A 20,182-nucleotide genomic window follows, 5' to 3' on the forward strand; every position below is an offset into this window, starting at 1 on the left:
ATAGCTCAATCGACCAATAAACCTTTGTAAAACACCCAATGTGCTAAGCTTTCTTCGATCTAAATCCAATTGAATTTCTGAATTTACAAATCAAAAACAAATTCAACCAAAAGCTACTCTAATGAGAAGTAATGCACCTGCATTTTGAAGAACAACTTGATTCAAATCGAGTTGGTGAAGAACGACAGCAGTAGGAGCTCCGACGACGGAAGAATCGCCGGCGGCTGGATTGAGACGTGAGTAACCAGGTGGGTTTCTCGGGTCGAAAACGAGAGTTGAGTTTGTTTTTTTATTTAAAAATTTAATCTAAATCAGTGATATTAGAAGGCTAAAATCGTTTCACCATCTCTTATTAAAAAAAATGAGGGTATGAAGAATAGAGAGGGAGATAGGAGATTTGTCAAAACAATTTAGGGATTTTTGAGACGTTAACTCCCCATAGAAAAGCTTTGTTGAAAAGCATTTCACAAAAAGTAGAGGGGCAATTCAATTTTCACAACTTAGAAAAATAATCATTGAAAAAGTGAACAACAATCTACGAACCCAACCAACCGAGATTAATTTTTTTTTTCCCATACGTCGAATTTTGTGTATTTATTAATATCTTTTCTTGGTTCACTTTACTCTTTCTCGTTCGCATAACTCCTCATACTACTCAGGGATTAGGCGAATATGACCGTTAATAATGCGTTACTGTTTCCACGAAAAACTCTCGAGGTTTCGCAAAAGCTTAGAAGACAGGATTTAAATCTCTCTAGCCCCTTTTACTCCAATTCCAATTTGGAAAACCTTTACTTATTCTCACTACCCCCTATCTTTTCCAATATTATCTAAATCCTTCTCTATCCTTCTTATATTATATAATAAAGTTGAATCTTAAAAGAAAAAAAAAACCAATAACTAAAACTCTCTCTCCTCTCTCATTTGTCAAAAATCAAATAAAACGGTCCGATATTATTGAGCTCCTCTTTCATTCTTGGAACGATTTTGAATCCTCCTCCCTCTTTTCTTCTTCTTCTTCTTCATCCACCATTAACACTCACTTGAAGGTAATTTTAATCTCTCTTATTGTCTAAATATTCCTTAGATATAACATTGTTTCATGAAATTGTTGTGGAATCTCAATTTGGATTGAAAAAATTGTAGATTTGTAAATTTATTTGGTCTTTATGCTTGTTCAGATTAGTAGACTTGTTTTCTTAGTGGATTAAGGTCTTGCGTTGGTTATTATGATTGAGAAATGTTGAATTTGAGATTGAATGCCAGATTTTGTAAAAAAAATTTGGGGATTTCAGATCTGGGACAACTGGGACCATTGGGTACAACTATGTAGGGAATTAAGGATCTAAAAATTTGGTGCAACTCAGACAAATGGGTACAACTATGTTTATGAACTGCTACTAAAAAATGGAAATTGACTGTTTTCTTTCTCTTTCTTTTTCAGGTGACAATGCCAAAGACTTCAATCATACGCTTTCTTTATGATGGATATTATTCAAGTATCGGAGAAGATGTACGATGGATTTCAAGAGAAAATAAGGAAGTGTATTCTTTTCTTATGAAGACATCATCTAGTGATGTATCATATGCTAAGTTGGTTGAGAAGATATGCAGCAAGATAAGGGTAGATGAGGCTATGAAAAATCTGAGAGTTAGTTACTTTCCCTTCTCATTCCCAAACTATAAGGGAATACCAAATTATATTCGAGATGATGAAGATGTTGTGTGTTATTTAAAGGATGTGTCTAAAGAAGGGTTTAGAAGTGTTTTGCATGTCGAAGTTACCAATAATGAAGAACAAAATCAGGGGATCGATGAAAATGAGGGGTTTGATCAAGTTTTGATAAAGGATTTGGCAACAAGAAATCTTCCAAATAATGAAGAGATTGCTCTAATTGGTGGAGCGAATGATAATGGTGGAGCGAATAAAGAGATTGCTCTAATTGATGGAGCGAATAAAGAGATTGCTCTAGTTGGTGAAACGAATGGCAGTGGTGGTGGTGGTATCGTAGATATGTACGTATGAGAACCATCACTACAAAATCTGGAGGTGGTCGAGAATGAAGATAGAGATGTAGAAGGAAACAAGTCTGGACCTCTTTTATGGGAAGATGGTCTTGATTTTACGATAGGCCAGTAATTTGGAAGCAAAAAAGCAATACAAAGTTTAATTGAAAAGGCTGGACATAAGAATTGTTTTGAGTTTGTTGCAAAGAAGTCGGAGCCGTTGAGATATGTGGCAAAATGTTCTGAAGCACAGAATGGTTGCAATTAGTACGTAAGAGCTGCAAGGAGTGATAAGTCTAAGCCTTTCTCTATAAGAACTCATAGAAATATTCATACATGCTCTCGGTCAAGAACAAGTACAGGGCGAATTAGAAGGAAAGGTACACCAAATATGGTTGCTTCTTTATTGGCTGCAGATTATCCGGGTGAAATTGCCACGCCAACTCCAAAAGCTCTCATTCACTTGGTTCAAAGAAGATATGGTGTGCAGGTGTCATACTCTACCGCGTGGAGAGGAAAAAAAGAAGCTGCAGATGATGTTCGAGTTACACCAGAGGAAGGTTTTAGGCTTATGTATTGGTATATGTTCATGTTAGAAAAGATGAATCCTGATACAGTTTCATATGTGGAAGTGGATGAGGAACATAAGTTTAAGTACTTGTTCTTCGCACTAGGAGCTTCCATTGAAGGCTTCCGAGTCATGAGAAAAGTGATCATTTTGGATGGAACCCACCTTAAGACTGCATATGGTGGAGTGCTACTTGTTGCTACAACTCAAGATCCCGATCATCACCATTATCCGCTTGCTTTTGGTGTTGTGGATGGCGAGAATAATGAAAGTTGGTTTTGGTTTCTCGAAAAGCTCAAATCGCTTATACCATATGGACCTGAAATTGTGTTTGTTTCTGACAGAAACTTCAGTCTCCTCAGGGCAATAGCAATGCTCTATCCATTGTCTCACCATGGGCATTGTATCTACCATTTGTCTCAGAATGTGAAAGGAAAAGTTATTGGAGTAAACAAAGCAATATGTGCCAAAAAGTTCAGGCAATGTGCTCGGGCTTATACGGAGGCAGAGTTCTTACAACTTTATTGTGATTTTTCGTCAACATATCCTTCGGCACGTTTGTATCTACATGAGCACACAGAGATAAAGCACTGGGCTAGATGTTATTTTCCTGGAGAAAAATACAACCTAGACACAAGCAATGCAGTTGAATCGATTAATGGTGTGCTAGAAAATGCAAGGAACTACTCACTGTTACAAATGATAGATGCTATTATCGAGAAAATGATTAAGTGGTTTGCTAAACATAGAAAAGCTTCTGCAGAAATATCAACTGCACAGAAGCTGGTTCCTTTTGTGGAGAAAGAACTTCACAAAACATGTAAGGAAGCAAAACTGTTGGTGGTGAATGAGCTAAACTGTTACCGACTTGAATATAGTGTGATAGGTAGTGATGGTCTACAATATGTGGTTAATTTGAGAAGCAAAACTTGCAGCTGTAAACAATTTGATATAGAAAAATATCCATGTGTGCATGCAGTAGCAGCTGCAAGAGAAGCAAAGAAGGAAGCAGATCCTGAGATACAATTACATGACTTGTGCTCAAAATATTACTGGATTGACCTTTGGGTTTTGACGTATTCAAGGACGATTTATCTGGTTCCCAATAGTTGTCAATGGATAGTTCCTGAGGAGACTATGAAACGGTTAATCTTGCCTCCGGATTATGATGTTAAACAAGGAAGAAGACAGGAAAAAAGGTACGCATCTGCTGGAGAAGATAGAGACAAAGGAGGTAAGAAGAAGTCGAAGAAGTCGAAGAAGCCAACTGGTACGAGTGAGTGGTTGGACAATGATGGTGACCAAAATTGATTTCTAATTGCTTTTATTGTGATGATTTTAGGAACGTTGGTGTTTGGTCTTGGTACAACTAAGTACAACCGGTACAACTATAGTCTATTACCAAAATATAAAATTAGATTAGAAAACTGAGAACCAAAATATAAAAATTTGGTCTTTTAAGGTTAATTTGTATGTAACAACCACAAAATTTTAACATAATCCACTTCACATGTAAAAAACAAATCTAAACCATATAAATCCAAATTCTTCAATAAATAACCTTGGTATTTTAAAGTTTCTTTGTATATAATGACCATAAATTATGAGAATCAAGAAATAATGGGGATTTCAAACATTTATATACAAGATGACATAGGGATTCTATTCTAATTATGTAATATCATAAGTACAACTAGAAAAAATTGATCTAGAGTGAAGAACAACTAATTTTTGTGGTTTTTAGAACAAAGAACAACTATGTTAATTTAAGTACAACTGTGTACAACTGGACAACTATATGAATTTTTGACGGCACAAACAATTAATTTTTATACATGTGATGTTCTTTGACGGTGCCAAGTGTCACAATGTAGACTTTTGACGGCCCAAAAGGACAAAATATCAATTGTAACAGATACGTAGTTGTACTTAACTTTACTCAATTGTACCAGAATAATAATAAAAAAACAAAAAAACCCAAGAACATAGTTGTCCCTAGAAACACAAGTTGTACCTAAAATCAGTTGCATAATAAACACAAAAGAAAATAACCCAAGAACGTATTTGTCCCTAGAAACACCAGTTGTACCTAAAATCAGATGCATAATAAAGGATACACAAAAGACAAGTTGGATATCCAGACAAGTTTTCAAAACTACACAAACAAATATCACTTCTTCTTTTTTTTCGCAGCCGTGAAAGGAGTAGTGATGAACTTTGACGGACGGAGCTTCCTCTTCTCTCTCGGAGCTTCATGTTCTCCTTCACCATCACCAGTTGGCTCTCTCGGAGCTTCATGTTCTCCTTCACCTTCTTCCCCAACTCCTTCTTTTTCTCTTTCTTCTCCTTCTGCTTCTTTTTCTATTTCTTCTTCTTGTCCTTCACCATCACCAACTGGCTCACCTTGTCCTTCTTTTCCTCCTTCTTCTCCTTCTCCTTCTTCCCCAACTCCTTCTTTTGCTATTTCTTGTCCTTCTTTTCCTCCTTCTTCTCCTTCTCCTTCTTCCCCAACTCCTTCTTTTGCTATTTCTTCTCCTTCTCCTTCTTTTTCTTTTCCTCCTTCTTCTCCTTCTTTTTCTATTCCTTCTCTCATCTGAACCTCAAATCCTTCTTTCATATCACTCACAAATTCTCCTTGTTTTTCTGGACCCGTTCCTGTTCTTTCTCCCATCTGAATTTCAACTTCTCATTCTCCTTCTGTCCTCCCAGCTTCAGCATCTCTCCATGCAGAAAATGCATTCCCAATATTCTCTCTATACTGGAAATTCATTCCCAAGCTTTCAATATTTTTGAGCCTCCTATCAAATTCATCTATCTTCTTATCTATCTTCTGATTAACTTCTATGAATCCATTTTCCATGGCTTTCATCAACCTCTCCTCAAGCTCCTTCAAACTAGTCAGATTTCTTTGTTGTTGGTGCTCCTCCATATGTTCAGCTGCTGACACGTTTTCTTGTTGCTGCTCCTCCAAATGTTTGACTTGTGGAACATTTGCCTCTCCAAATCCTCGAGAAGCAATATCTAACTTATAAAGATTTTCCCACCAAATCTCCTTCTTCTCTACATCGAGACGCTTGTTCCATTCATCAGCAATTGGGTCCATAAAATCATCATCTTCATGTTGTTCCATGATGCGATGCAAAAGATCTTGCTGCTCCTCTAATGGTTCTAAGATACTTATGATGTCCTGTAAAGTACAATAAAACAAAGATTAAAATAATGATCTTATAAAATTTTGCTACTCCACTAATGGTACCAACATCTTACCTTATTTGTTCCAAGTTTTTCATTTATTTCTTCAAGTGGATAACCTTTCATCAAAGAATCTTTGAGTTTTTTCTTGCACATCAATGGGCAGCCATCTCTAGCGCCTATTACCACTTCTTGATATTCTCTGGACAGCTGGGGAATGCACTCAAACGCCAAAACCTGTAAAATATGTTACACAATCAAATATCTTAAAATCATAGAAAATAAACAGACTTATTAATTAGTCCTTATCTATTACCTCAAGAGGAATTATGAACCCTGGAAATAACATTTGATCTAGCACTTTGCCTTTGCAATGTTCCATCTCTTGATATATCGTTTTGATATTGTCTTCAAAAGTCATTCGCCCCCATGGAAATGTTTCTACCGCTTTCAAATCACCCACTATCTTCAGAATGAAAGGATATATGCTATCATACTTTTTCTTTCCTCTTATTACCTTGGCTAAGAATAAAAGGACAGCCACTTGCAAGCGATCTCCATTGCATTTATCCTTCATTGAATCTAGCTTCTCTTCCACATCCTTCACTGTAACATTTTTAGACCCAAAAACCCTTTTGACAAAGTCAAAATTTCCATATTCCTTCTCATTAAATCCTAACTCATAGTCATGGCAATCAAAACCAGTGATGAGAGCATGTTCTCTCATTGAATAGCGTATGGGTACGCCATTCACTACGAACCAGCAGACTTTACGTTTCTCTATACGAGCAGTTCGTAATAGAAGCATCCACATTGCCATAACCTTATTATTTTCGTGCCTAGCCATGTGCCATACGTGCCTGAACTGCTTGTGTTTCTTAAACCATTCCTTTTCTGATGGTTCGAGCTTCTGTAACATATCCAGCGTACTAGCAATTTGACACCTTGATGAAATCTTGCCATGATTTCCATAGACGCTTGGATCACTAAAATATAACTTTGGTTCAACAGGTTGAGTGTCCTCCTCTGTATCCATCTATGTTTCCTGAAATACAAACACAATTTTACAAAGAAATTAAGTGTCATAGCATAGTTGTACCTAGTTGTAATATGTTGTACTAAACAAAATAAAAGATTGATATACTAATTACCTCCTGGTCAGAGACATGTCTCGGGTGGATAGGTGATGAATTCACGGAGCAGATTCACCTACTTGATCTTCAACGACATCATCCACTAAATTTTCACCTTGTTTCTCCAATTGCTTTAGTCTTTTGGAGAATCTAATAGGGGGTGAGCTTGTAGTACCTCTTGCATTAGATCCTCCTCTGGTTTTAACCATTTGGATAGGTACCTGCAACAACAAATTAAAATCAAAATTTAAAAAGCAGTCTCATTATCTACATAAAACTCATACAATCTCATTATCGAAAGCAACAAGAGATAAAAACTCATATAATACAAATACAAAAACAAACTGAACATAAACATAAACTCAAACTCACACAATCTCACAAACTCAATCCGACACAAACTCAAACTCACACAATCTCACAAACTCAATCCAAACACAAACACAAACTCACATGTTCTCGTATAAGAAATATAACACGTTTTTAGCACATTTCCCAAACACATTCCCAAACTCAAAACTCACAATCCAAATTCATATTCTTTTTCACACAATTCAGAGAACTAAACCCAACAATCAATCAAAATTAGGGATCAAAAGAAAGAAACAAAAAGAATGGCTTATAATAACCGACAACTGAGAGAAAACGGACGGCAAAATTCGATTTCTCACGGTGGATTTATCCAAAGAGAAGAAGAAAGGAGATTGAGAGAAAAGAGAGGAATAAGACGAAAGAGTTTCAGGAGAAGAGAGAAGAAAAGAAGATGAAACGAGACTGATCCTCTTCTGTAGCCGTCGTCGACCCAAGACGGAGAAGAAGAAGACGAGAAAAAAAAAGAGAATGAAATTAGGGTTTCGAAGGATTTAGGAATTAAAAGATCCAAAATTAATATGGATATCCGAAACTAATATGGATCTAGATCCAAAATGAGGTCGGGTCTGTAAATATGTCAAAAATCCTAAATTTATTAGTCTTTTACTGACTATCTGAACCAAACAAACATTTAAATATATGTTTTTTATTAGAGGGGGTTAAATAGAATGGAACTGGAGGAAGAGGAGCCTGAGAGATTTTAATCCTAGAAGACATACGGTGCTTATAGAAGATTGAAGAGTTTTATGTTTACAAAAGAAAATGAAACATGAAGTAAGAGGACAATTACCTATTCCATAAAGAAAAAGGTATTTGTTCGAATCCTATTAGAAACAAAATAGGGAATTTGTTTGTTGTATAGCATAGGTCTAGTTCTATAAATAGGATACAAAAACTGTTTGTAAGTTTTAGCACAAACAAGAAAAAAATTATCTAGTCATTAAGTTTTAGCTTTAAAAGAAAAAAGAGCTTAGAACTTAAAGATGGCTTAAGGTTTCTTTAGGATTCTAAGATTTGTTGTATAATCTTAGAAAAAGAGTTTTTGAGAGAATAAGAAATTGTTTAGAACTAACTTGTAAACAAATTTTCTATTAATCAAAAGAGAGTTTAAAGAAACCATTGTTCTATTACTTTAATCAATACAGATTAGTAGTTCTTACATTTACAATGCCAATGCTTTTCTATTCAATCTTATTGATAAAAGGTATCGTTTACAAGATTAAATCGATGCACACTTCTCTTGTCTATCTAATCACACACTTGTGTAGATCTAAGAGAAGGAGCACCACAGTCACCTTCTTAGCTTCTTTTCGTTAGCTTTGAAGTTTGCAATCACTCACAAATGGCTCTAGAGTACTAACTCCTTTTTGCGGCTAGTCCTAGACTACTTATACACATACTCCCAAGATCCCAACTAGAGTATATTAGAGTATCTCGCTTAAGGAAATGACTTGCTCCGCAAGATCCTTCCTTCCTTAATTGTCGAGACGAATATTCTTCATATCTCCTCGCCTGACTCCAGCTCTATCTTCAATGCCGAGTCAACATACTTCCTCGACATAACACCTCATCCAATTCAGTCATGCTTTGACACGTCAGCTCCGCTTCTTTGTCAGCAACGCAAGTGTTTGTGATCTGAGGCAGCTTCCTGTTCCAACATAGCTCTCTGTTCTGCACAACAAGCTGTTCCAGAATCTGCATCTTCATGTTTCTGGTGGTTCTCATTGTAAGAAAAATTTGGATCTACAGCAACAGGTCAGCGTTGTTTTTTCTTCTATTTTGTTCTCTCTACCTTGGTCTTGGATTTTCCTAGGGTTTCATTCTCTCTGAAAATTTTAGGTTGTTTGATTTCCAGGGTTTATGATCAAGTTTCTTTTGTCGATTTCTCTTTCATAGATTGCAGAGGAGGTTGTGGTGGAGTATGTTCTAGAACAAGAAAGAATATGAAGATGGTCACAACGATGAATTTAGGAAAATATTTGAGAAGTTTAACTTTCGGGAATCTGGTACCTCTGAGGTATGACTATAGACTATTTTTTGACTCATGAGAATGACCTTAACGTTGGTCGATCAATCTTTAACCTTATCGACACTTTTTCTTTGGAAGGAGGATGTGAAAATGGATGAGTCTGAGGAAAAGATAGATTTGAAGAAGAAACTTGATTCATGTTCAGATTCAAATACAAGGAGAAAAACATCTCTAATAAGAAGAAGAAGAAGAAGAAGGGTCTGTCGTGGAATTATTGCCTCACCTTATTCGATGAGAAACTATAGTAATCTAGTTAGTTTCTTTGTTCTGAGTTTTCTTACTACCTATTTAGGCAATATAATTCTTAAAAAACTTTGTTTTCTCTGCTTCAGCAGAGAATGAAGATTGCTGAGCTGAAGTAGGTATCTGCAAGGCCTTATGTGGTTGAGGTATGTGAGTATTTTATCTTTTGTATAATTATTTTCCTTAATCTTTTTGAAGGTTTAGTATATCTACAGACTCTATGTTTTGTGTCCCTATTATTGAGTCTCTCCTTGTGTAGTATTTTAACTTTCTTATTTTAACACTAATGTAATCATTGCCGACACACATTGCATTCATATCCTGTTGTAGTCTGAGTTGAGCTATGCGAATATTGGTAGGTTGCATGAGTTCTTTTCTTATTGTTTATTTGAAATATGACTCTATGATGAGCTTGATATGTGTTCAATAGATTTGAAATGGTAATGTTTTTGACATGTTTAGCCTCTCTCTTTTCGGAGACTAAATATGTGCTTCTCGTGTAGCTCTCCATTTATTTTAATCTAACTGCTGTTATTTTTGTAACATTTAGGTCCGGGATACTACTTCAGCACACACAAAGTTGTTGGTGTTTTTAAATTTTGTAGGAATACAGTTCTTGTACCAAGATATTAGTCCCAAAAGGAAAAACATTTGCAGGTTTGTAATTTTTAAAATTGTACTGTAATAAAAAAGATAGGGTCGATCAAGAACTTGAAGACTTGAAATTGAGTATCCTTCTTTTGAAGGCTCAACGTCGAAGTCCGAGCAGAAGCTTAGGGTGTTGGAAACTCGCCCGGTGGATTAGGAGAGATTTGGCTTGCAAGGGGGATATCTGATGCCAGAAGGCCTTCTCCGAGCTGTGAGAACTTTTGCCCGTTATTGACTTTTTCAATGCATTATCTATTTTATTTTTAGTATGCTATGTTTTTGCTTTTCCAAGTTAATGGTTGTACCAAGTCCCTGGGTGTTGGTACCGCAATTCGTCACCTCGAGTTGTGGGTTTAGGCCCATGATTAATGGATATTGCGGACCAAGCCTGCAGCGTGGCCGGCCCATTAAGCATGGTCGGGGAGAAGCGAAGAAGGATGAAACGTAACAATGAATCACCTCGGAACTTGGGGAAGCGGTCAAAGGTTCTCATAATCGTATTAAATAAAGGGCGAGATTTACGGACTACGACATTAATTGTAGTTCAACAGTATAAGAATGAAGAGTTGGGAGATTGTAAAGGGGGGTCGAGAAAACTTTTACTTGAAAATAATATCTTACTTTCACTTCGCAATAGCTATTTTACTTTTTCACTTCGCAATAGCTATTTTACGTTGTCATTCAGTTTGGAACTAGAATGGTGGTAAGTACCCCCGCTCGGAAAACATTTTGAAAATAGAAGTGTAACTTCAGTTCTCACATTTGGCGCTAGAAGGAGGGTGACCATCACCTATACTCTTGCTAGTTCCGACTCCACTTCCAGATCCACGCCACACAAACATCGCTATGGCTAATGAGTCCTCCAACCAGGTAACTTTGGAAACAATCCAAAAACTTTTGTAGGATTTGGCAGAGAAATCTGACCATCAGCAAGTAGCCTCCGCTGCTTTGTCCGAACGCTTTGACAGTCTGGAAGGGCAGGTCTCTACTCGTTTAGAGACAGTCACCAGTTTGGTCGTCGATCTCTCAGCCTCTCACCGCGCGTATGCCGATTGGGTCGATCTCCTTTACTCCGAGCAAAACCCGCGATGATGCGTTTTAGATTTCACCGGCATCATTCCGCCGTTCACCTCCCAGCTGGCAACGACAACAGCGACTCCAGGGAATACTTTCCCACCTCAGCCAATTCCTCAGGCAGCACCACCGCTGGTTGGGGATAGCCATACTCCGGTTCAAGTCGAAGTCGTCGGATCCTCCGAAGTTCCAGTTTGGATCCCTCCCCCTGTGGGAGGAAATGTCCTTCAAGAGAACATTATTCCGGGTTATTCTTCCAACCCCGAGTTTCATAGGATGCAGAGCGAGATCCGAGATATGTGATCTATGATGCACAGTGCAACCACTTTGGCACCAGACATCTCCCGAGTAATCGAAGAGTTTAAGCGAACTCCTTTCTCCGATCAGATAGCCCGAGTTCGCATTAAGGATACCGAGAAAATAAAGTTCACAAGTTATGAAGGAAAAGGAGACCCGACTACTCATCTCAAAACCTTCTTGCTGACGGCTAGCCGCGTGGACCTCAAGCCTCACGAAGCAGACGCCGGATACTGTAAGTTGTTCGCAGAAACATTTTGTGGGCCAGCTCTGCTCTGGTTCGCATCTCTGGCAGCTGGCTCTGTTAACAACTTCACGGAGCTGTCAACTTCTTTTATCAAGCAATATTCCAGCTTGATCGAAACAGCGGTAACGGATGCCCAACTTTGGAACTTGAACCAAGTTATTGGGGAATCACTTCGCTCATACATAACTAAGTTCAAGGAAATCCAAGTCTAGATTCCAGGGCTTTCAGATTCAACTGACTTGTCCACTCTGAAGAACGGTTTATGGCACGTATCTCGATTCCATGAAGAGTTGACTGTGAATCGGTTCGCTACCATTCAGAAGCTTTGCATCGGGCTTCGAAATGGATAGTTGCCAAAGAGGCGAAAGTGGCTGCGGCCAAAAACATAAGGTTATTTCCAAACCGCGTTTTGAAGTACCTGCCAAGAAGACCCCTTCACCAACTCCAAAGTCCGGGCTTGCTACATTCGCCGTGGATAAGTTTCCGCAAAAAGGTTCTCCTAGGAGTTCGCCATCCAAACCTCCATTATCACCACGTTCTAAGAGCGGAGTGCTACCAAGTAACAAATGGGTCCGAGACGAGAACGCGTACTGCAAACTACATAAAGCAAACAATCACTCAACCCGGGACTGCAAGAAATTGATGCACCTTATCGCAGAAAAATTTGTGTATGGTGAAATGCCAAGCGTGACTATCGACGAGCTCGATCAAAAAGCAGTATCCGAGGTCGATGAGGATGCCCCACCATTGAAGAAACCAAAGCAAGCTGACGGTGATACAACCATAAAGGATCACCAACGGAAACTCAAGAACCCGCAGCCCAAGCGAATTAAAGTCACTACGAGTGATTTACCCAAAGTCACCTTCTCGGAGAAAGAAACCAAGGAACTGAATACTCCGCATGATGATGCACTTGTCAAATCACTGGATATCGCGAATCATGAAGTTTTCCCAATTCTGATAGATACTGGGAGCTCGGTGGATTTAATCTTCTTGGAGACGCTTAATAGAATGGGCATCGGAAGAGAACACATCATAGGCCCACCTTCTCCTCTGGTTTCATTTACGAGTGAGACTTCAATGTTGTTAGGGACAATAACTCTGCCAGTCTCCACTCAAGGAGTGGTCAAAATGGTATAATTCACGGTCTTCGACCGACCTGCGGCCTACAATGCGATAATGGGGACACCTTGGCTCTTCCATATGAAGGCTGTGCCTTCAACGTAGCGTCAATGTGTAAAGTTCCCAACCCCGCAGGGAGTTCGGGAAATTTTAGGAAGTCAAATAGTGTCGAGAAGCTGCTATCTCGCAAGTCACAAGCTATTGGTCCAATAGAAACCATAGATCGAGGTCACGAAGAACCCAATTTGAAAGCAGCTTAAAGGTGACCTCACCAAATCCATTTTCATTAATGAGAAGTTTCCGGACCAGGAAATCAAGATCAGGACAAGATTAGAAAGCGAACTCCGAACCAAACTGATCTCTTTCCTGAAGGAAACATGTCCACCTTTGCGTGGTCCGTTGACGAAATGCCCGGGATCAGCTCAAAGGTCAACTCACATAAGTTGAATGTGGATCCCACATTCAGGCCGGTAAAGCACAAGCGAAGAAAGCTCGGTCCTGTGCGAGCTGAAATCATCAACAAAGAAGTGGATCGCCTACTTAACGCAGGTCAGATCCGCAAGGTAAAAAAACCCAGAGTGGCTCGCAAACACCGTGGTTGTAAAGAAGAAAAATGGAAAGTCACGAGTTTGCGTTGACTTCACCGATCTAAACAAGGCATGCCCCAAGGACAGTTTTCCACTTCCGCACATCGACAGGCTGATCGTGTCCACCTCGGGACACGAATTGATGTCTTTCATGGGCGCTTTCTCTGGTTACAACTAAATCCTCATGAATCCGGAGGACCAGAAAAAGACCGCATTCATTACAGACCGTGGAATTTACTGTTATAAAGTGATGCCGTTTGGACTGAAAAATGCCAGAGCAACCTACCAGCATCTGGTAAATCGGATGTTCGAGCAGCAGCTCAGAAAGACCATGGAGGTCTACATTGACGAAATGCTGGTGAAATCCATGGAAGCCGGCTCGCACCTTACAGATTTGAAAGTTTGTTTCGACATTCTGAACCAGTTCGGAATGAAACTTAACCCCACAAAGTGTACTTTCGCAGTTCCATCTGGAGAGCGGGAGATCAAAGCGAACCCGAGGCAGATCAACGCTTTCTTATCCATGAGTTCCCCAAGGACATTACGAGAAGTACAACGTCTTAACGGACGGATCACAGCTCTCAATCGTTTTATCTCTCGATCGACGGACATGTGCCTCCCGTTCTACCAGCTGCTGAAAAAGGGAGGGAAAAAATTCGCGTGGGATGCGAAGTGCAAAGAAGCATTAGCTCAGCTCAAAGCATACCTATCTGAACCTCCAGTCTTGGCAAAGCCTGAGTAAGGAGAACCACTCAGTCTCGATCGTCATCCTAACAAGACAACCACTTCGAACAGTGCTACACAGTCCGAGCCAGTCCGACAGATTAGCTAAGTGGTCAGTCGAGCTTAGCGAGTACGACATCGAGTTTGGAACCCAAACTTGTGCTAAAGCGAAAGTACTAGCAGATTTCCTTATAGTGCTCCCACTCGCCAGTTCGGTGGAAGACAATATCGAGGTCCCATGGACTTTACATGTGGACGGTGCGTCTTCTAGGACGGGCGTAGGAATTGGGGTTCGCCTCGCCTCCCCTACCGGTGAAGTGATCGAGCAGTCGTTTCGCCTAGCGTTCAGTGCATCGAACAACAAAGCCGAATATGAGTATTTTCTGGCCGGTTCTCGCAGTAGGAATTGGTGTACGAAAGCTCCGGGCTTTTTGTGATTCGCAGTTGGTCACCAACCAGTTTCTGGGAGAATTTGAGACTAAGGATGGGCGCATGGAAGCCTACCTAGCAGCATCCTGGGAGTTAGCAGCTAAGTTCGACGATTTCAAAATCACTAAGATCCCACAGGATGAGAACTCCGTCGCAGACGCTTTAGCAGTGTTGGCTTCGACTTCGGACCCCGCAACTACATGAATTATCCCAGTGGAGGTCATCGAATTCCCAAGTATACGTTTAGAGAGTTCGCATGTGGTAACTCGGGCAATGAAGAAAAAGATAGCTGCTGAGGAAATAGCTCGAGCGGCAGTGTCCGACTTCTCCCCAGGGGTAGATTCGGCATCCAGCGCGGCAGCTATGGAAGCTACTCATTCACCTACAGGCGAGCACAAACTCACCCAAACACCAACAATGCCTGGTCCACCAATTCTTGACCTACCTGAACTCCCACCTCGCCCTCAGGCAACACAAACACCAACAATTGGGGAGCAGGAGACTGGCGGAGCCCGATCTGGGCTTACATGGAAAAGGATGAACTCCGAGCTGACAAGTGGGCAGCTAGGAAACTCAAAATTGTTAGTGCACGGTATTGCATCTATAACGGAGCACTCTTACGCCGAAGTATTGCAGGTCCTTACTTAATGTGTGTCTATGGTGAAGAGCCCGCGACATTAATGCAAACTGTTCACAATGTCCCCAATGGAAACCACTCCGGAGGATGGACCCTGGCCTTCAAAATCAAAAGACAAGGATACTTTTGGCCCACCATGGTTGCGGACTGCTAGGAATACACTCGAACTTGTGAGAAATGTCAAAAACATGCTTCGTCAATCCACCAGCCTACCGAGCTCTTATCCACTGTGTCTGCACCTTATCCGGTCATGAAATGGTCTATGGACATCATTGGCCCTTTACATCGAGGAACGCGAGGAGTTCAGCACGTGCTGGTCCTCACTGATTACTTCTCCAAATGGGTTGAAACAGCGGCCTATGCAAAAGTGACAAGCGAGCAAGTAGAGCAGTTCATGTTAAGAAGCATAATCTACCGGTACGGTGTTCCACACGAAATCGTCACAGACAATAGCCCGCAGTTCATCTCCTCGCAGTTTGAAAGTTTCTGTGCGAAGTGGAAAATACGTCTCAGCAAGTCAACTCCTCGTTATCCAAAAGGCAATGGGCAAGGTGAAGCAATGAACAAGGTCATATTGGCTAACTTAAAGAAATGGCTCGATTCTCGCAAAGGATGCTGGCCAGACGAGCTGCAAAGCGTACTTTGGGCAATCCGTACAACACCTCGCCGAGCTACTAATGAGACTCCCTTTTCTTTGGTTTATGGAGTTGACGCTGTAGTCCCAACTGACATATAGGTACCCGGAGTCCGTACGACTCTGAATCCACTTCGGGCCATGGAGAATGAAGAATTTCTACAGGACAAACTCGATGTCATAAATGAGTGTCGAGATCGAGCTTCGGTTCGAATGCAGAACAACCAGAATGTCGTTGCCCGCTATTACATCTCCAGGGTCCGAGGCAGGCATTTGGCACTTGGCGATTTAGTCCTTCGGATGGTCCACAAAAACACCGAAGAGGATAATGCAGGAAAGTTGGGAATCAATTGGGAAGGTCCGTACAAGATCACTTGCGAAGTTCGGAACGACATCTACCGGCTAGAGGATTCAAATGGGAAACCCGTCCCGAGGTCCTGGAATTCTTTACATATTAAATGTTTTTACATTTTGTTCGATTTTAACCTTGTATCGAATTATGATTGGCTTGATCCCGAAGAGGGTACGTAGGCAGCCCATTTATGGGTCCAGCTACTTTTTAAAATAAAATTCGAAAGTTTAACTAAGCATTCACATGCTTTGTTTTATATCTCAAAACCGAAGTCTCACTTCGTACCACTAAACCGAAGTCCCACTTCGTACGCTCAAAAACCAAAGTCCCACTTCGTATCTTAAAACCAAAGTCTCACTTCGTATCTTAAAACCAAAGTCTCATTTCGTACCCCTAAACCGAAGTTCCACTTCATATCATCTCTTGTTGGAATGCCACCTCGCATTATCCTAAGAATTAAAGTCTCACCTCACGTCATGTTTAAACTGAAGTCATACTTCGTACTAAATTTTAACCGGTGGTGACTTCGTAAATCAAACTTGAAGTTTGCCAAACTTTAAAACCGAAGTCTTACTTTGTATTAAACCTTAAAAATCGAAAAATAACTTCATACTACCTTTCGACCAAGGCCGATTACGCACATCGCCAAACTTTAAGACTCCAATTTTCTACTGGCTCTAAGTCAATTTCATGATTCTTTGTCAGAAAAATTATTTCGCTAAGTTAAGGTTATCATGTGAGTTACTTCGCTTCGTGAACCTTAGCGGAGTACAGATTCCTACCTTTTTCTTCGCACTTTGCAAAATAAGTGTTGGGTAGGCAGTATGTAAAGAAAAAAAAATTCAAGCTAATAAAATAGATAGTATTGTGGGAGGGTCACCAAGACCAAAAACTCCCAAACCGAGTCAAAAAGAAAAACAACAACAAAAGGGGGAGCCATACAGGCCCAAAACAACCCCAAAGAGAGAGTTCACGAAATAGAGGGAGGATCCGGACCCAAACTGCGATCCACGGTGCTTGCAACCACCTCTTCAGGAACATCAGGGAAAAGCTCGGACAGTGACACTTCGGGCGCGACTACCTTGGGAGTGTTAGCTCGGATCACCTCCAATTCCTGGTTCGACATCTGCCCGATGTTAGTCCCAGATTTATCGATTACGATGCTCAGTCTGGGCTTTCTGCACAGCAATTCAGGGGGAGAGTCTGCCAAGAGGTTGGAGAAGGCTGAAATATCAAAGTCACGGAGGGTTACCTTCGCGACATCGCTGTCGGCTTTCTCCTCGTCAGCCCAAATAGATTCAAGCTCAGCCTCAAGGTCTTCAATCTCTCCCTTCAAGATCTCCTCGACCAGCATTCGGTTCACCTTAATCTCAGCAGCCCTGATCAGAGCCAGGATTAGACGCTCCCTCTCCTCAAAATGCGCCTTCACATCCTCTATCAAGGGACGAAGGGATCGTCTCATTGATTGGCGCTCTTCTCTCCGAACCTTCTCCATCTCGCAGCTGTTGCCGGCCTTCAAGAGTTGATTGTGGAGTTCGACCTCATGAAGCCTGTTCTTGGTAGCCTTCTTTTTCTCCGAGGCCTCATAAAAAAGATCACCTTCCTTTTTCAGTTTCCCCCTGAGGTCCTCGTTGGCGATCCCGAGGTCGAGTACTTGAAGCTCAGCTTTCTTCATCTGGGATCGAATCTGCTCGGCCTTCTTCATGTTTTTGGCATTTACCGATTCTAACCGGAAGAACTCCGCTACCTGAGCCTCCAGCTCGGAAACCTTGAACTTACGTTAAATACTTATAAATTTGATATAGCTAGTAAACGACAGCATTAAAGTGTTTGACAAAAAAGAAAACGACAGCATTAAAGTGCTCTAGAAAAAAGAGCAATTAATAAAAAGAAAAAAAAAATTATTTTGCAAATAGTATTGATCCGTGTCTCTGCCGAGACTATTTTAGAACTTTGGAGACATCTTATGTGTCAACATGACATTGGTCAGTGATAATAATTTTTTTTCATTTCTTCCTCCGCAAAAAGTATCTTCGTCTTTCGATTATATTCGAATCCGACACAAAAGCTATATCCCTCTCTGATGAATCGATCCGTAACATGGAGAGAGATACTCTCAAAAGTATGAATTCACTTCAGATGGACTATGGGATTTTCGCATGTTCTTCAGAACGACGTCGTCTCGTTCGTGTTGTCGCAGACGATGAGAAATGTCGTTGTTGCTCTCCGCCATTACCGTCGGGTGTCGCTTCTCCGGGTAAGTATGCTTATCTTCTTCCTTATATCTCTTCCATTTGACTGCTATTTTTAATTTTATTCGGTATAGAAATTGCTGGTGTGGATGATTTTAGTGGTTAAAACTGGACTGTTGGTTTTGTAATGTTGATTACTCTTTGCTTTGTAATCCTATGGCTGTACAAGCTTTTGCTAGATCAGCTCAAGGTTGTAGAAGACATGTATTAGGCTTATATGATATGATAATGCTGATGATAATTTTAAGAGGGAAGGATGATGGGCTCTTAGGATAGACAAGTACATGGGTTTTCACCATTCTCAGCTTGGTTCCTTTCGATTGGTTTGTGAGAATTGCTATAGAATCGGAATCAAATTGTGTAAAGTTTGTGGGAATTGCTTTGAAATCCGAATCATATTATGTGAAGTTTGAACCTTTTTTTTGTCGTCTTAGTTAGTCTCATGAGGCCATGTAGTTAGAACTAACTCACACCACTCCTTATTTAATGAAATCTCTCTCGGCAAGTTATATAGTTAGTTGATGGAAGGAATAAAATGTCTGTGTTTTTTCTTTGCAATGAATTATCACTATATAATAAAGTATCTGAGTTTTGTTTGTTCTTTATGCAGTTGCTTCTTACTGTTAAGCAATGTCATGGTGAACTTTGATAGTTTGTGAGCATATCATCCTCATGACCATCATAATTAGGGAAATGTTGTGATTTTGAAGAAGATATGTTGACCATGAAACCAGAGCAATTTGACATCATGGTATGTGACTTTGTCTCTGTATACTTACTACTTTGTCTCTGCTGAAAAGAATTTGAGAACAAAGCTACATTCTCTAGCACAAATGTCTCAGTAAACTAAACAGATTTGTTTTTTGATTAAGTTGCCTTGGGTTGCTACCATTATATCGCTTCTATCTTTTTGTTTTGTAATTGATAAAACCCAACCTTCACTCAAATAGACTATTGTTCAGTTTAGGCAATAAACTGCTGCTATTAACCTTTATCTATGTTCTCTAATTTCTCCCATTGGTGTATGCAGGAGATGCTTTCGTTTTTGGTAATGGTTATGAAGAATAAGACTCTACTAGTACAGTTGCTTCAGCCGGAAAAAAACAGTTGGCGAAAAGCAGGGGAAGGAGCAACAATTTTAGAAGAAGTGACATGAAGGAGACTTGTTTATGGCTAATTTCTAGGTTTGTTATTAAAATGGTTTCTAGCTTTGATGAAGCATGTGTTCACCAAGGTAAATGAGCTGAGCCCAGGAACCAACGGTGATGCAGAGAAGAGGAGGAGGTCGTCCCAGCGGTCCTCAAGTTCGTGAGATGCATATTGCAGAATGTTTAGTTGGTGATGAGATTTGAATCATAATATTGCAGAAACGATCAAAATAAGAGAATACATGTTTTACTGATGGTTTTTTAGAGGCTGTTTCTGTTCTCAATTATCATATTTCGAAAATGCTTTATTTCTCAATTAGCATCATAAGGAAATCGTTAGCTGGTTGCAGGTTTTAAATTCTTAAGACCCCCACATTTAGGGATCACCAATGGAGAGAAAAATAATGATACAAAGTTACTAAGATGTTTTGATTAGATTAATATTAAATTTAATGTTATTTTATATTTAAGACACCATTAAAAAGTAT

General features: G+C 40.0%; 3 protein-coding genes and 1 long non-coding RNA gene across 4 annotated transcripts in view; 3 read left to right on the top strand and 1 right to left on the bottom strand.

Moving 5' to 3' along the window:
- Positions 1–2,026, top strand: part of LOC104709735 (uncharacterized protein At3g43530-like) — a 6,231-nt gene extending 4,205 nt beyond the window's left edge. Inside the window, exons 3-5 of the mRNA XM_010426299.1 lie at positions 1,296–1,329; positions 1,445–1,651; positions 1,739–2,026. Coding sequence (XP_010424601.1) covers positions 1,296–1,329; positions 1,445–1,651; positions 1,739–2,026 — 529 coding nt within the window. The remainder of the gene's footprint in view (positions 1–1,295; positions 1,330–1,444; positions 1,652–1,738) is intronic.
- On the top strand, positions 2,399–3,886 carry LOC104709736. Its single transcript, XM_010426300.1, has one exon. It carries the CDS (start codon positions 2,399–2,401, stop codon positions 3,884–3,886), a length of 1,488 nt encoding a protein of 495 aa, XP_010424602.1.
- On the bottom strand, positions 5,262–6,803 carry LOC109125970 (uncharacterized protein At3g43530-like). The gene is made up of 4 exons (XM_019228798.1): positions 6,285–6,803; positions 6,084–6,233; positions 5,843–6,004; positions 5,262–5,762 (listed from the first exon to the last, which is right to left on the bottom strand). The coding sequence occupies exons 1-4, from the start codon at positions 6,801–6,803 to the stop codon at positions 5,262–5,264; spliced, it is 1,332 nt and encodes a 443-aa protein (XP_019084343.1).
- Positions 18,289–20,009, top strand: LOC104707657. The gene is made up of 3 exons (XR_754690.2): positions 18,289–18,551; positions 19,157–19,297; positions 19,577–20,009. It is a non-coding gene; the product is annotated as an uncharacterized LOC104707657 (long non-coding RNA).

This window comes from Camelina sativa, chromosome 8, assembly GCF_000633955.1.
Source record: "Camelina sativa cultivar DH55 chromosome 8, Cs, whole genome shotgun sequence".
NCBI lineage: Eukaryota > Viridiplantae > Streptophyta > Magnoliopsida > Brassicales > Brassicaceae > Camelina > Camelina sativa.

Bases quoted from the DNA above. Each gene is read 5' to 3' on its own strand.
- LOC104709736 (XM_010426300.1), top strand. From the start codon at position 2,399: ATGGTTGCTTCTTTATTGGCTGCAGATTATCCGGGTGAAATTGCCACG.
- LOC109125970 (XM_019228798.1), bottom strand. From the start codon at position 6,803: ATGGATACAGAGGAGGACACTCAACCTGTTGAACCAAAGTTATATTTT. The intron at 6,005-6,083 runs GTAATAGATAAG...CATATTTTACAG, and splicing joins GGTTCATAATTCCTCTTGAG to GTTTTGGCGTTTGAGTGCAT. The intron at 5,763-5,842 runs GTAAGATGTTGG...TGTACTTTACAG, and splicing joins AAAAACTTGGAACAAATAAG to GACATCATAAGTATCTTAGA.